The sequence below is a fragment of the Trichoplusia ni genome, unplaced genomic scaffold (genome assembly GCF_003590095.1).
Source record: "Trichoplusia ni isolate ovarian cell line Hi5 unplaced genomic scaffold, tn1 tig00002997, whole genome shotgun sequence".
NCBI classification, from domain to species: Eukaryota; Metazoa; Arthropoda; class Insecta; order Lepidoptera; family Noctuidae; genus Trichoplusia; species Trichoplusia ni.
Genome location: NW_020800315.1, coordinates 1 through 17,304, shown reverse-complemented (window position 1 = coordinate 17,304; position 17,304 = coordinate 1). Strand labels below are relative to the sequence as shown.

The window sequence follows — 17,304 nt, the reverse complement described above, 5'->3', positions numbered from 1 at the left end:
ATACCATTCAAATGTAAATGCATAAATATACTAGAATTACTTACATTGATATTTAGGTGACGACGTGATTTCGCGCCAAAACAAGCAAGCGGCCGCTCCCGCCGTGGCCGTGTACGTCACTGGCAGTGTTGCCAGTGGCCGATAGTCAAAAGTTACACGAGACAGATCAAAAAGTAACATTTTGTCAGAAAAAGTAACATTGTCTTTTTTTTTTGTGGAAACTGGCAAAATACGTACACTGAGAGAATTATCGCGTAAAAATTACTTAAAAAGTAAAAATTTGTAATAATTGTGTTGTTGATCGCATAATCGACTGTTGACGCTGAAAAGAAAAAAGGTAACAGTCAGTTAGGTATTTATATCTATGTAAAGTACCGATCAATTTATGAATGTCGTTCAATACCAACCTGCTTTGTCATCAATGAATATAAAAAAACTATAAAAAGTTTCCGCCCCTTTATTAAACTTAACAATTCGTAATTATTGTTGATCGAACAATCGACTGGCGATGCTGAAAATAAAAATGTAACAGTCAGATATTTGTATCTACATAATATATTAGTTATTCATAGTTTAGGAATGTCGTTCAATACCAACCTGCTTTGTCATCAATGAATACATGACTTGTATTTTCAGTCATAAGTGTAGCTAATCTCGTGGCTAATAATTGTTTTTTGATCTAATAATCGACTGGTGATGCTAGAAAAATAAATAAAATCAAAAACGTGTATTTAATTAATTAAATTAAATATATCAACCAACCATTTTAAGAATGCCTTTCAATACTAACCTGATTTAAATCTTCGTCGTGCCTGTGATTCACATACACAACAATAGAGAGATAATAATTCATTTTAGCTTAAAATGACTAAATATTCCAAAGAAGCTAATTGGAACTGGTGGAACTGAAAAAGCGTTTATTTTAGTATTGCAGAAATAAAAAAATGTTGCTTATAACTTTTTGATATTAATTTTGTGTAAATTAGTTAAATAACAGTTAATACCTTCACCAGTCTTGCTATATGCTACTTTTGCATGCATCATTCTTTTAGAAGGCTCAAATTTTAAGGCGTTTTGTATGTTGGCTTTTGTTGCCATCAAAGAAGAAATAGTTTCAGTGCTCAGTCTATTCCGGTTTTCGCATTTTATTAATTTAAGCTGGCTGAAAATTCTTTCCACGCAAACATTGGAAAAAGGCAAAACAAGCAAGAGCCCTACAATCTTTTTTAAATTTGGGAACATTTCAGTACCGGCTATATCCTTTAGCTTTAAAATTTGTTTCCAATATTCCACTTCCACTTCCTTCCTTCCACTTCCAGATTTTGACTCAAACCTAAATCGTTGCGGTCCAGGAAAGCATGTTTTTTCCATTCTTTTAGAAGCTCCATTTCATTTACATCCTCTTTAACACTTGGGAATCTCTTCAAAACATTTGACAAATCCTTTACTTCAAATTTTTGAGCAACGCTTGGTTCAACCACATCTAAAATACCGTATAACGGGTCAGAAAAATCGAAACGTTGTACTTACTATCTGTTTATGGTTTCAATATAAAAATTGAGACAAGTTCTCTTGAAATCCGTTATTACGTTTTTGGTTCTGGTATTTCTTTTGAAAGTTCATCATGGACGACTGTGCAGCTATACCTAAATATATTTTTTCAAGGGGCACAAAAAATCTTGGGTTGGCGTATTCTATTTTATATGCATCGGTTGTTTTGCAATAACTGAAGTTCATGTAATTGTTGGCTATGGTTTTTATAAGTTTATGTGTCTCTGGTTTTAGTCGGTGGAGCAACGGTTTTTCTGTTTGAAACAATCTGTTAAAGTCATTAAATTGTGTAAGAATTATAGGTAGAATTGGAACGCAATCGGAGTAGTTCCAATTCTTGCCGCTTCACGGCGCCACTTCTGCTTCTCGTGTGTAATGACTAACCACTAAGATGTTTTGTAATTAACTTCTTGTACAATTATTATTTTTCAATACAGTAACTTAAGTACTAATATCAGTGCTTTTTTCCAAAACCTCCTACATGGTAGCAGAGCGTGGTTCGGAATAAAGTAATATCAGAAAGTACGAAGTTTCTCCGGTAGAAAACGTGTTAAATATTGTGAGGTTAAGTTGAACAGAAAAACGTGGTCATGATGAATTCACATTCGCACATGTTCAATCTGGAAAAATTGAACGGCCGCGACAATTTTGCCACCTGGAAGTTCACCGCAAGAACGTATCTCGAACACGAGGGCTTATGGAATTGTGTAGAACCCAAGAAAGGACAAGTAGTTGAGCCGGCAAAGGATATCTTGGCCAAGTCCAAACTGATCCTATTAGTAAATTCTCAAAATTACGTACACATACAGGATTGTAAGACCGCGACAGAGGTATGGACCAATCTACACAAAGCATTCGATGATAACGGACTCACCAGAAAAGTGGGTTTACTCAAAGAACTTATTAACACATCGCTAGAGTCTAGCAGTGGCATCGAGGAATATGTGAGTAAAATTATGAACGCAGCACATAAATTACGCAACATAGATTTTGACGTTAATGACGAGTGGCTGGGTACTTTAATGTTGGCCGGTCTACCTGATCGGTACAAACCTATGATCATGGGACTCGAAAATTCAGGAGTCACAATCAGCGCAGACCTTATTAAGACCAAGCTTTTACAAGAGATAGTTTCTTCAGATACAAATAATGCACTTTACTCACATACTAAGAAGGGAAAGTTTAATGCACATAAGTCGAAGCCAACCAAGGGTCCCCGGTGTTACAACTGCAATGGCTATGGGCATTTAGCAAAATACTGTACAGGAAAAGGAAAAAGAGAGTCACATAAGCAAGAGAATTCCAGTTTTGCTGCGGCATTTTCAGCAACTGCCGGCGAAATTAAGAAACAATGGTATGTAGATTCCGGAGCATCCATGCATATGTGTGGCAATAAAGAATGGATGTACAATCTAAGAGCGCCATCTGTCAAGAGTATAACAGTTGCTAACAGTGAGCCGCTGTCCGTAGAAGGTACCGGTGAAATAAATCTGAACATTTTACAAGGAGGTACAATACAGCTGAAAAATGTGTTATATGTACCTGGACTTGCAGCCAATTTGATGTCAGTGAGCACTATTACAAAGAGTGGGTACAGAGTGATCTTCAATGAAAAGGGTTGCAATGTCAATGATGCAAATGGAAAGTTCATATGCTCAGCTACACTGAATAATAAACTTTATGTTTTGGATATGCAGTCAAAGGAGGAAACTGTTCATTTGGCTTCCAGTCTTGTAAGTTCTAATAATATAAGACTGTGGCATCTTCGGATGGCACATTTAAATGTTACAGATCTACAAAAGTTACCAAATTATGCTGACGGGGTGGTGCTAGATCAAAATAAACAAGTAAGGTTGCAATGTTCAAGCTGCTGTGAGGGAAAGCAGGCAAGGTTGCCTTTTAAGCAAGTTGGCACCAGAGCAACAAAACCATTGGAATTAATACACTCGGACCTGTGTGGACCAATGGAGAATGCATCGTATGGAGGTATGCGATACTTTATTAATTTCATAGATGATTATACCAGGATGGTGCATGTATATTTCACAAAGGATAAGCTAAGTATTTTAGAAATATTTAAAGATTATAAAAGATATGTAGAGAACCAGCTTGATTCAAAAATTAAAATGTTAAGGACAGACAATGGAAAAGAATACTGCAACGGCAATTTCGAGAGATACTTAGCTGATTGTGGAATTACACATCAGACATCAGCACCATATACCCCGCAGCAGAATGGATTGTCAGAAAGAATGAACAGGACACTTGTGGAAAAGGCTAGATGTATGATATCTAACGCAAATTTAGAGAAACCTGTTTGGGCTGAAGCCGTTGCCACAGCTGCATATATCATAAATCGGTCCCCCACCAAGGCACTTGACAATACCACTCCGTACCAAATGTGGACAGGTCGCAAGCCAGAATTATCTCATATGAGAATATTTGGTTCCGAAACAATGGTGCATGTACCTAAGGAGAGAAGACAAAAGTGGGACAAGAAATCGGAAAAAATGATATTTGTAGGTTATTGTGAGAGAACAAAGGGATACCGTGTCATGCATCCTAAAACACATCAGATAATGAAGAGTAGAGATGTTATATTTTTTGAAAAACCTGGTCTGTGTGATGAATTTCTGATTTCAGCTCGTTCAACTGAAGAAGACAGGTTGGGATCGTCAGAGGGGTCAAAGCCTGATGACCAGTCAAAGGAGTTAGAAGCTGCTTCTTCCTCTCAACCTGTGGACTATAAGCATAGCTTAGAAGAAGCTGAGAACGACAGTAGTAGTGAATATGAGACTGACACAGCTGATGATCCTAATGCTGATGAGACATGTTACCCACCGAAGCATATTACAGTTCAGGAACAAGGAACTCGTAACATCACATTGAGACCACGTAACAAAGATAAGAAAGGCATGCTCTGTTTATATACTGGTTTATCTGATCCTCAGACAGTAAAAGAGGCATTGTCTTCCACAGAAGTTAAAGAATGGAAACAAGCCATGGATGCTGAGATGAATTCTTTAATGGAAAATGAGACCTGGAATCTGGTGAAACTGCCCCCTGGGAAAATTGCTTTACCCAACAAGTGGGTGTTCAAAAGGAAAACCAACCAACAAGGTGAAGTTATGCAGTATAAAGCTAGATTAGTCATAAAGGGTTATGCACAAAAGAAGGGTGTGGACTTCCAAGAGGTATACTCTCCTGTGGTAAGATGGACATCCATTAGATATTTGTTTGCTCTAGCTGCACAGCAAGACCTGTATATATACCAGATGGACGCAGTTTCTGCATTCCTACAAGGATCTATAGACACAGATATTTACATGGTACAGCCCGAAATGTATAAAAAGGGTGATGAGGTATGTCATTTAAATAAATCAATATATGGTTTGAAACAGGCGAGTAGATTGTGGAATACAAAGTTAAGCACAGTCTTAAAGGAAATGGGCATTCAACAATCTAAAACTGACCCTTGTATTTACTTTAACATCAACATTGGAGTTTACATTGCCATCTGGGTTGATGATATATTATTATTCTGTTCACAAAGAAGTACGATTAATAATATAAAGGAAAAACTACAGCAGAAATTAAATATGAAGGATCTAGGAGAGGTGAGCCAATGTTTGGGTCTCAATATTACCCGATCAAAGGATTCCATAATGCTGGATCAAGAAAAATATATCAAAGAAATATTAATAAAATTTAATATGTCTGAATGCAAATCTATCAAGACACCTGTAGAAGTTGGACAAAAATTTAATGAAAATACTGAAGTTGAAATGGACTGCCCGTACCAACAGGCTATTGGAAGTCTTCTTTACGTTGCTCAAGGAACCAGACCTGACATATCATATGTTGTCAATGCTCTAAGCAGATTCAATAAAGAACCGAGGTCTGAGCACTGGAGTGCAATAAAAAGAGTCATGAGGTACCTGCAAGGGACTAAAGACTACAAACTTACATATACCAAGAGTGGTAACAGAAAAATCACGGGCTACTGTGACGCAGACTGGGCAAGTGATGCTCGAGACCGGAAATCGTGCACCGGTTATATTTTTCTGTTTCAGGGAAGCGCTATATCGTGGTGTTCCCGCAAACAGCAGACTATCGCCTTGTCCACAGCAGAAGCGGAATACATGGCCATGGGGAGCGCGGCGCAGGAAGCTCTCTGGCTACGGCAGCTGCAGGCTGAAGTTGGTCGCGGCTCCGATACTCTGCTCATATACTGCGACAACCAGAGCGCCATCAAGTTATCGGCGAATGATTGTTACTTACCTCGCTCAAAGCATATAGATATTCGTTACCACTTTATTAAAGATCATGTAATTAATAATAACTTAAAGTTTTGTTATGTTAAGGGTTGTGAAAATGTATCAGATATCTTAACCAAGGGAACTACTGTAGAAAAGCATATGTATTGTGTCACTAATATGGGATTGCGTTCCAGGGAGGATGTAAGAATTATAGGTAGAATTGGAACGCAATCGGAGTAGTTCCAATTCTTGCCGCTTCACGGCGCCACTTCTGCTTCTCGTGTGTAATGACTAACCACTAAGATGTTTTGTAATTAACTTCTTGTACAATTATTATTTTTCAATACAGTAACTTAAGTACTAATATCAGTGCTTTTTTCCAAAACCTCCTACAAATTGTTCCAATGTAAACGACATGAACTCTAAGTAAATTTTTGTTAATTTATTGTCGAGTACCCCAATTATATCTTCCGTGATTTTGCTAGGGTCTTCTAACAATTCAAGTCTAAAATATGCGGACAGAACATCGTACTGTTCGAGTACCCTGTTTACACAAGCCTCTAATGATAACCATCTTGTGACCGATGGGCTCAATATTTTATGGACTTCCACATTGAAAAATAACTGCAACTCTTTTAGTTTTTCGTGTCGGAGTGTGCTGCGGTTAAAGTGCGCACCGACATTTCTAAGAAAGTCTTCAACGAATCTTGGCAGCTTAAGACATGCCTTGGAAGCCACAAGATGTATCATGTGGCAGCTGCACTTCACACATGCAATGTGTGGTACGCGTTCCTTCAAATGACTAAACACTGAATTGTGTTCTCCGACCATACTGTTTGTGGTATCAGACGCAAAGCCTACGAAGTTTTTTATTGGGATTTTTTTATTATCAAGCCAATTTAATAGAGCATCCGTTAGATCTTTCCCTTTTCCCGAGGTAACTTCATACATGTCTAGAAACTGAGTGTGAACGACTAATTCATCCCCATCAAAAAATATAACCGCAAGTGCGCATTGTTTTTTGACACTTATGTCTGTGGTTTCGTCCATTATTATACTGAATGTTGTTCTTTTGAGTTTTGATACAAGTTCGTCTGTCAGTATTGGGGCAAGTACTGTTTTGACGATATTTCCTGCTTTCGTTCTTCCTAACTTAACAGATTTTATTATAGGTGAATCAGGAAATGTTGTAGCTAGGAACGGAATTAAATGATCGGACAACATTAAAGGTAAATTATGCTCAGCGAGAAAAGCACATAGTTTGAGTTCAGCTCTTTTCTGGAGCTCTTCTTCCTTTTTTGGTCTAAGCACTTCTTGTATGGATGTTGTTTTGCTGATAGCGGTAGCATGTTGTTTATGTTTAATGGTATTCAAATGTTTTACGAGAGCAGGCCTATGGTTGAGTATGTGACAATTACAAATTTTACAAAATGCAGAAACTGAGCCAGCTTGTTGCTCCCGTTTCGAGATCCAATTTTTGAAAGCCGTGTCTTCAAGCCATTTTTCGTTAAAATTATAAATTTGCTTGTTTTTTTTTCGCGGCGGTGCCTCATCAGGAGAAGCCTCATCAGGAGTCACCTCTTCTACATTTTCTGTGTTTTCTCTTGTTTTTGATGTGGAGGGTTTAGCAATTAAAAACCTCTTCATCTTCTTTAGATACATGTTCATTTTGTTAACACAGTAAAAGCAACAGCACAACATGCATCATTCCATTTATCATCACACCATACGTAAAAAAGAGAGATAGACAAAGTTAGTGCATTAAAAACAAGTAAAAAAAAAACACGCATCCCTGAAAAATTGTAAGTACTTATATCTCCTAAGCGTAATTAAAAGTTTCATGTTCCATTAAAACTAATCCTATTTTAAGTTATAACGACTATGTTTTTAATAACAATTACGAGTTAACGACATATTGCTATAATAAAATTTAGAAAAGTTTTACATTCATATTTCTACAATTTAGTACAAATTGTGTTTTTTTTTGGTATCTGGCAACCCCATAAATGGCATGGCAATAGCAGTGAGTGAGTGACGCGGAGCGGCGAAGAAAAAATAAATAAATCTTACTTACATTAAATCTGACAATAAGATTGATGCAATATTTGCGCGGGAAAAGGGATCTTCACTACTGAAATAATATATATGATTAAAACAACAATAATAAACATAATAATTACCTATTTACCGAATCACTACTTATAATAAAAGTCACAAACAAAACAACACAATACTTAATAAATAAACAAACTTCGAAATTTGAAGAAAATCAAGCGCCGAACCGACCGAGCGAGCGAGCGTCGAGAGCGCAGAGCGGCCGTCCGGTCGTCTCTCTCACATCCACAAACAAACATCCGACGCTCGCACACGTAAGCGGGATCGCGGGATGAAAGATTGAGAAATAAATACACACGAGTGAATGTATAAGTAGATTTGTGAATGTATAAATTCTCAAAAGTAACATAAAAGTAACATTGAGTGTGGTGTAACATGGAAGTAACATTGGAGGGCCAAAAGTAACGTAAAATGTTACAAAAGTAACATTCTGGCAACGCTGGTCACTGGCGAGTCCATAAAGACAAAAAGACACTGCCTACCCTGAGAATCTAAGACAGACATTCACAATAATATTTTATTTAAAATATTAATAATTATTTTTACATAACATATATTAATCTAATTATAGAACAATTAAATAAGTGAAGTGTTTAAAACTTAAAACAACGCCATCTGTCATTTATACTAGTACACTACTACGAACATTTTTGCATTCTTAACAACGCTGCGCTAGCGCCACCAAGCGTATAGACACTTAAACTAAATGTCTAACTGATTCAGTGGAGTGTTTATGTGTGCGTGTGAAAGTCTCGTAGTCATACAAAAACACTGTTGTGTGTGTTGATGTAATCATTTGTACACACTACGTCAACACTACGCACACTAACACAACTGTAGGCAGTGACTTTTTATTACAACCGCGAAATTTTGTCGTAAATCAGTGTTACCACCCAACTGAAAAGATTTACCCTCTAAGGTGGGTAATTAAGAAGGAGTATGGAATTTTTACATTATATTTTTAGCATTTAAAAATTACGACTATAGTTTTACTCCAATGTGTTTCATTGTTATTCATTTAAAAAATATTCTTTGTCATTTTTCAACGACGTCAGATTTTTTATTCATTGATTTTAACCAAAATAATAAAGTTTCTTTGTTTTATTCTAAATACTTTACTTTTATCAAATGAACAAGTAAACCTTGCGATTATTCGGGTTTTTCTTTTTCAACTTTTTTGGGGTAAATGGGTAATATTAAGTAAAATATATGGGTATTTTTTCAAATTGGGTAACCCTGGACGCCATTATTATTGTTTGTTTGATTCGTTTCGTAAACGCATCTCTTTGAGATTTTATCGTTGATAATTGTATAATTATTATAAATAATGGAAGTTTTTAACTGTGAAAGTTGTTCTAGTGGTGTGTGTGTACAGAAAATAAAAACTGGTGCGTTTTTAAAACTATCTTTCGGTGACAAAAAACAAGTGATCGCGAAAGGCCGCAGTACGCCTTTTTTGAATTTGATACAAACGAAAGGTACAGTTAATCGTAAATTTAATATAAAACAATATAATTCATTTATTTGGCTAACGGGTTGTATTCATAGTAACCGATTGTTCTGTTTTCCTTGTTTATTATTTTCAAATAACAAAACCGTCTGGAATAACACCGGTTACTCGGACATTCATAATTTTCTCAGCGCGGCTAAAAAACACGAGCTCTCGGAAAACCATTTAGAATCTTGTATGAAATATCACGGCTTTGGTAAAAATCGTATAGAGACGTGTTTAGATTCACAAATTAAAATCGATATCGATAGGCATAATGCAAAAGTTGATCGGAATCGAAATATTTTTCGGCGACTTATAGACATTGTTTGCTTTTTAGGTAAACAAGAACTTGCGTTTCGCGGACATGATGAATCGGCTTCGTCGTCGAATCAAGGAAATTATTTAGAGATGGTCAACTTGCTCGCGGCTTATGACGTTGTTTTGGAAAATCACTTACAAAATAGCACAATCTCATTTACGGGTTTGTCAAATCGAATTCAAAATGACCTTATCTCTAGTGTAGCGTCATTAATGATAGAAAAAATAAAACAACAAATCGCCGAAACTGATTTCGTTGCCGTGATGGTTGACGAAACACCAGACGTGAGCGGTAAAGAGCAACTAGTTATTGTTTTTAGATATTTTTATAAGTCGGAAGTTAATGATCGTTTCATTAAATACATTGACGTTAGTTCCGACCGCACCGCGCAAACTTTAAGTACTGTCATTCTGCAGATTTTATCAGAATTTAAGTGTTCTTCAAAATTAATCGCTCAGACCTATGACGGCGCCGCTGTATTGTCATCTGAACTCAACGGCGTTCAGTCGTTGATTCGCCAGGAATGCCCTCTCGCTGCATACGTCTGGTGTTCCGCTCACGTTCTTAATTTAGTACTTTCAAAATCGTGTAACCGTATTCCCGAAACAAAAAGTTTTTTTAACGATATAAAAATATTAGCCAATTTCTTTAATAATAGTACTAAAAGGCAAAGTCACTATAATAAATTTGCTGATATTAAAAAATTACCTCGCGTTGCTCCAACTCGGTGGACTTATAATTCGCGTACTGTAAACGTCATTTATAATTCCTTAAATGTTTTAATTACTTTATTTGAGGATATCGAAGAAAATGTCAGTTCGTGGGATGGCGAAACCTTAAGTCAAGTTTCGTCATTTTTAATTTTTTTAAAAGATTTTCAATTTCAGTTTTTCCTTAACGTGTTTAATGAAATATTCGCGGAAACCGATATTCTTTACGATATTATTCAAAAAAAGACATCGGATGTAGTTTATTGCGTGAAAAAAATAAAAGAATTTGAATCGTTTTTAGAGGAATTCAGATCTAAGTTCGACATAATTTTTGAACGCGTTAAAAGGGTAACAGGACCGCCAAGACAAGAACGTAATGTAGTAGATACAAAATCATTTTTTAAGCGGGTTTTTATTGAAATAGTAGATAATATATCAAACGAATGTCGCGAGCGTTATAAAAATCTAAAAGATCTAAAATATTTTGAATTATTGTCGTGCGAAAACTTTGAAAAATATAATTATAATTTTCCGATAGATTTAGTAACGCAATTTCTACAAATTTTTTAACTTTAACTTAGAACGCCTCATGAACGAGCTCAAATGTGTTTATAAAAACAGCGAATTAAAAAATATGAATATTTGCCAAATTATAGATTATTTTTACACAACCGGCTTAAGTACAATTTTTCCCGAAGTACTGCGTTTGTCAAAATTAATTGTTACGGTGCCCGCGAGCAGTGCTTCAACTGAAAGGTCATTTTCGTCGCTAAAACGTATTCAAACCTATTTAAGAAACACCCAAGGCCAGGAAAGACTTACAGATCTTTCCATTATGTCAATAGAAAAAAACCTGCTTTTGGAAATGAAACGCGATAATAATTTTTACGATTCCGTATTGCAAAAATATTTACTGAAAGATAGACGGGTAGATTTAATTTACAAATAAAAAAACACTAAATTATTTTTAAAATATATATTGTTAGTTCCGTACACGCATAATATATCACTCGAACAACTCTTTTTTTCGTTTTTACGTATTGTGCCGATACGAAACACCAGACAAACGTGCCGAAAGGCCACTTCGAATATCCGCAAATTGATATGTCCATAAAATCAGTCAATTTATGTATATTTGAGGCGGCAAATCACATACATCACAACCTAAGCCGCCAAGTTGAAAATTTTTGGTGTTGGTGAGTGTTTTTTTTTTTTTGCCTACCCTGCCTAAAAAGTCTGTGCACGCCACTGTGCAGGACCCATGTTTATTTTGAACCGTAAAGGAAGGGGCGCTAAATTAGAAAAATGTTATATTTGTTTATTTATATGTTTCTCTACGCGTGCAGTTCACTTGGAGTTGGTGACTGCTTTGACAACTGATGCATATATATTAGCATTAAAACGCTTTATGTCTAGACGGGGTAAACCCTCTGAAATATTCTCAGACAACGGTAAAAATTTTGTTGGAGCTATGAAAGAACTTACACATTTTTTAAGGAATAATTGTGATAATATAATTGAAGTTTTAGCTAATGATGATATAAAATTTAATTTCATACCACCATATACACCGCATTTTGGGGGATTGTGGGAGGCAGGAGTTAAGTCTTGCAAGTACCACATACGTCGTGTTATAGGCAACGCGAACTTAACTTATGAAGAGTTTAGCACGATATTGGCTCAAATCGAAGCCGTCCTAAACTCTCGACCCATGTATCCACTGTCCGCAGACCCAGCTGACCTTCTTCCCCTCAGCCTTCTCTGTTTCTGATTGGCCGACGCTCACCGCACCGGCCTGCCCAGACCTGACGACTACAGCTTCACATCGCCTGTCCCGCTACGACCGCGTGGAACAGATGCGGCAGCAGTTTTGGCAGAGGTGGTCAAAGGAGTACATCGCGGAGCTTCAGACAAGAACGAAGTGGAAGACACGCAGAGAAGAATTGGTACCTAATACTCTTGTACTAATCAAGGAGGACAATCTGCCGCCTCTCAAGTGGCGCTTGGGAAGAATCCTTCATACTTTTCCAGGGAAGGATGGCCTGTCACGAGTCGCTGACATCAAAACGGCGACAGGGACGGTACGAAGGGCATTCTCTAAAATATGTTCTTTATTATCGCAAGAAGAAGAAAAAACTACGAGTTCACAATAATCATGCAGTTATCAGTACTTCGTTGGAAGCAGGAGCTTCCAAGGCCGGGGGCATATGTTAACGCTACTGCTAACGCCATCTAGTGGAAAAGGATTAAGATACGAGACACCCTCTATCGTCCGGCGGACGGAGACGCGGCGAATGATTGTGAGCGGCGAACGAGACCGGCGTGCAGCGAGCAGCGAGCTCTGATTGGTCGCCGAGGAACTTCAATTATTCGCTCCTATCGATCACTTCTTTTTGACTTCCTTCAATCAGCAACTGCGGTGGTAGTCGGTACACCACCGTAACATATTATTCGCTTACATAATATTTTTCTGAATGTACTGTATCCATCATAATCAAGTATTTCTATAAGAAGCCTAATAAGAAAAAAATCATTGAAGAGTGACCTGATCCTCACACACAACACACAACAATATGCATAAATAGTTTAAATCACAAATTTCGAATTTAATTTAACATTTAAAACCAAAACAATTTTTAAATACACAACCTTACATTTTTGCATGTTGGATAAGTCATTTTTGGCAGCCCTAACAGTTTTTTCCATTCACCCCTTTACGCATTTCTATTGACCCCAGTCGTCGGGTGAATAGAAATGGTACATATTTTATTAAAATCTGGAAAACCTTTGCATATAGTTAAAAATATTGTTTCAGCTCTTTATTATTAGGTACCGGACATGATATAAAATAACCAGAGATTAAAAAAAAAATTAACAGACAACAAATTCTTATGACAAAGTTGAAAATCATTGCTATTCACCCTGTTTTACGGTACTGTACCATTTGAGCATCGTCTATCACTAGACGAGCAAATGTGTGCCACTAAAATTAAACATTTTATGAACAATACTTACCCAACAAGCCCCATAAGTGGGGATTCAAATTATACGTTGTATGCTCTCTGTCTGGGTATGCCTACAGTTTTGAGATTTACTCAGGAGCTAAAGACAAAGACCGTTTACCAGGCGAACCAGACCTCGGAGCTGTATCGAATACAGTTATTCGATTGTTACGACCAGTACCAAAGCAAGTCAATCATATAATTTATTTTGACAATTTTTATACGAATATTCCTCTGCTACATTACTTGACCAACGTAGGTATTTATTGTCTTGGAACAGTACAGAGAAACAGGCTTGGAAAGTCGTGCAAGTTGCCGGAGAAACGGGAAATTATGAAGTGTAACGTACCCAGAGGAACATATCACGAAATGTGGCTTCTCACGAAGGCCAAGAATTTTCGGCCACAAGTTGGAAAGACAACAAACAAGTACTATTACTTTCCATGTATGTTGGCGCTGAACCAGCGGATACTATAACCCGCTACGAAAAAAACTAAAGGCTAATGTTCAAGTATCATGTCCTCGGGTCATAAAAGAATATAATGCACACATGGGATATGATGGATAGCTTCATTGTTCGATATTGTATCCGCATAAAGTCGAGAAAGTGGACAATGAGGCTCTTCTACCACTTGTTAGACATGACTGTCATCAATGCTTGGGTACTATACAAAAAGGTAAACACAGTGAAAGGAACACTTCAGAAGAATATTATGAAGTTAGCAGATTTTAGAACTGAGCTTGCCGATACTTTATGTAGATATCAAAGTCACTCGAAAAATAAAAGGGGAAGACCCAGTACCAACAGTACAACAGACAAGACACTACAGTACCTCCTAAAAGACCCCGGACAGGTATACAAGTACTACCCTCTACTGACGTGCGTTGCGATTGTATTGGTCATGAAAAATATTTATGGATTCTAGAAATAAGTGTAAATTTAATAATTGTAGGAAACTTACCTCCTGGTTCTGTAAAAAGTGTAGTGTCGTTATGCGATAATAAAAACAATCATTGTTTCTCATTATTTCATGCATAGGTATATCTGATTTCTTTATGGCCTTAATGCTGAAGTATCAAAATTGATACCTGTTTTTTTTTCTAAATAAATATGTGAAATAAATATTGTGATTTTTTTAGCTATTTTTCCCTTCATCTAGACCCTCAAGCAAACACAGTAATATTAAAAAAAAACACTTTCGTAAATCAGGCTACTAAGGGTTAGAGGGTCTGCTATCAGTAAAAGCACCGAGCACACCGAGCGGTGTGTGATAGCCTATCACACACCGCTCGGTTTTTAGTGAAAATGCCTTCTTACGAATTGCCGCTTGTCTCATCACTAAAACTCACGCGACGCTGGATTACTGATTTCGACAATTGAACGTTCAACGACCAGTTCGACAGTAACTAAACTGTTTCCTTTTCGCAACAACCAACAACATTTTACATTACGCTGATTCCGACAACACGAAAACAAGAGCACTGTCTGCTAGTCCCACTACGCACAAAACAAAAACCACTCCAACAAATCATTTCCTGGTTTAAAATGGTAATTTTCCAGCAAATAGAATAGTAATTCAGCCTTCAGGTAAGTTGTTTTAGAACATGAGAATGAAGATTATTGAAATGATGAAGATTCTTCATCTAATTGACAATGTAGTACAGACTGCAGAGTGTAGACCATAGATGTACGAACTGTACGAAGAAGGTATAGAAAGATGAACAAAAAATACAAAGACAATTAACTAAAAGTCTTTTCAGTCGTTTTGCAACTGCAAAGACCATAGCTCAACAATTTCAGCTTTGTCGCTACCTTTAATATTTTGACTTAATTTTGTCGCTTTTTCCATTTTTAAATTTCAAAATGGGCCACGTGATCAGATTTGTCACTGCAAACGAGCGACGAGTGACTCATGAGGCTACGCCTGCACTAGTCTGTGACTAAATATTTGGGCTAAAGTGAAATGCGATTCATTCAGGATTCAATCGCGACGGAGTCGATTTTCTATTATTTCACAATTTTAACTTTTTTCTGCTTCAATTAATTAGTACTTTGAGTGCCGGTTAAGCTAATAATTTTACAGCTGTTTTCAATATAGTAGCTAGTGATTGTTAACTTCCAAGAAACCGAACTACCGTTTTGAATTTAAGTTTCTATAAAAGTAATTGTAAAGGTACGGTCTCATGCAGCTGCTTGGCGCTCGTTTTAGCGAAAAATCAGGTTACGTTTTAAGTTGCGACAAAGCTGAAAATGTTTAGTTTTTAAATTAATCATTATAAATAATGGAATTACACAAGGTATGGTGGTAATTTGTTTCCCTTGTATCACTGCCACGAGTTATGAATGAGGTTAGGATATCAGCAACACAGGGTCGCATCGCCGCGTCGCTCGTGACCAGATTTGCCGTTGACAACGAGCGTCGAGCGGTTGCATGAAGGCGTACCTTAAGTGCTTAAACCAATAAATATCATGAATTTATAAATCTCCATGTCAACTCGTACCTGGTTAGAGGAAGAGGAACTTTCTGTGTTTTTTGTTATTCAATCGTATCACACACCTGCAACTCGGAGTGATTTTGATTTATTGTCTGTGGAATCCACGAACACCACAGACAAAGGATGAAAACATTTTTACATTTGTCAAACAAACTTCAAGACCAACTGTCGGACGGTTACGGAAAAGTCTGATCAGTGATCACATTTTCAGTAGTTTGAATATAAAACCACGTTAATCGAGGTCCTAACATTCTGCTAATTATTCAGTTGCTGCCATGGAGGTAACCGATGAAAATCTGGCTACTTTAGCCAATTACTTGCAGCAGACTCTCAATCCAGACCCAAACATTAGGCGGCCGGGTACGTATTTCGTTTGCTATATGAATATGAATTTATTTTCAAAGTGCATAATTACTCGAAGTTCCTAAAATATATCGCAATATCCTATAGTTATTTAATAGAAATTCAGCATTCTGCATTTTAGATTAACCTTAAAGACACTTATGACAAAGAATATTATGATTGCACATGATAAAAGTAAATTACGTTAAGGCTAATAACAGTTCCGTCCTAAGTAGAGAATAACCTAACTGCAGTGCATGTAACTGGACATAATATGTACTGATAATATCATAAATCTTTATATGCAATGATTATGTCTTGCTGCACGTCATCCTTACCAAGAAGTTACAAATGGCTGAGTATTTGAAAATGTGATGTAGTTACGTATTACTTGATTAACTTATCATCAATACAACATACTGTACAATGTAAAAGTAAATTATTAAAATTAAATCCCCTTAAAAGTCTTTTTTTTTACAATGTTGGACTATGAATATCCCAGTGCTGGGCACAGGCTCTACTGCCACAGCTTTTAATTAAAAATATTATGTTTGGCAGCTGAAAAGTTCTTGGAGAGTGTTGAAGTTAATCAGAACTATGCTATCCTGTTGCTACACGTCATTGACAAGGATTCCGTTGATCTTACGATCCGAGTTGCAGCATCGATTGCTTTCAAAAACTATATCAAAAGGAACTGGCAAGTGGTAAGTGTATTGGGCTATTTTTTATAACTTTTAATATGGGTAGACAAACATCAAGACTTGACTCCGTCTTCAAAATTGAATGAAAAACAATTGTAGACAGTGTCTAACACAGCAAAAAGAGCAGGGAAATGAAAGAAGCATTATTAAATTTAGTATAAAGGCACAATAAGCATTTAATAATAGTCAATAAAAACTTTACTTTTTTGACATCCAATAGGAAATACTAAATTTAATTATAGGTCATGAAACAATCATATGGAATGTATTAAAAAAATGTCTGATCAAATAAGAAGTTGTATGATGTAACAATTAAG

General features: G+C 36.5%; 1 protein-coding gene across 2 annotated transcripts; it reads right to left on the bottom strand.

The window, feature by feature from the left end:
• Nucleotides 1-1,833: 1,833 nt before the first annotated feature.
• LOC113507655 lies at nucleotides 1,834-8,442 on the bottom strand. Of its 2 annotated transcripts, XM_026890552.1 has the most exons (2): nucleotides 6,197-8,442; nucleotides 1,834-2,025 (listed from the first exon to the last, which is right to left on the bottom strand). In XM_026890552.1, exons 1-2 carry the CDS (start codon nucleotides 7,509-7,511, stop codon nucleotides 2,006-2,008), a joined length of 1,335 nt encoding a protein of 444 aa, XP_026746353.1. In that variant the 5' UTR covers nucleotides 7,512-8,442; the 3' UTR covers nucleotides 1,834-2,005. The 2 variants fall into 2 exon arrangements, with proteins under 2 accessions (XP_026746353.1, XP_026746355.1); XM_026890554.1 differs by lacking the exon at nucleotides 1,834-2,025 and having other exon boundaries at nucleotides 6,154-8,442.
• Nucleotides 8,443-17,304: the final 8,862 nt, after the last annotated feature.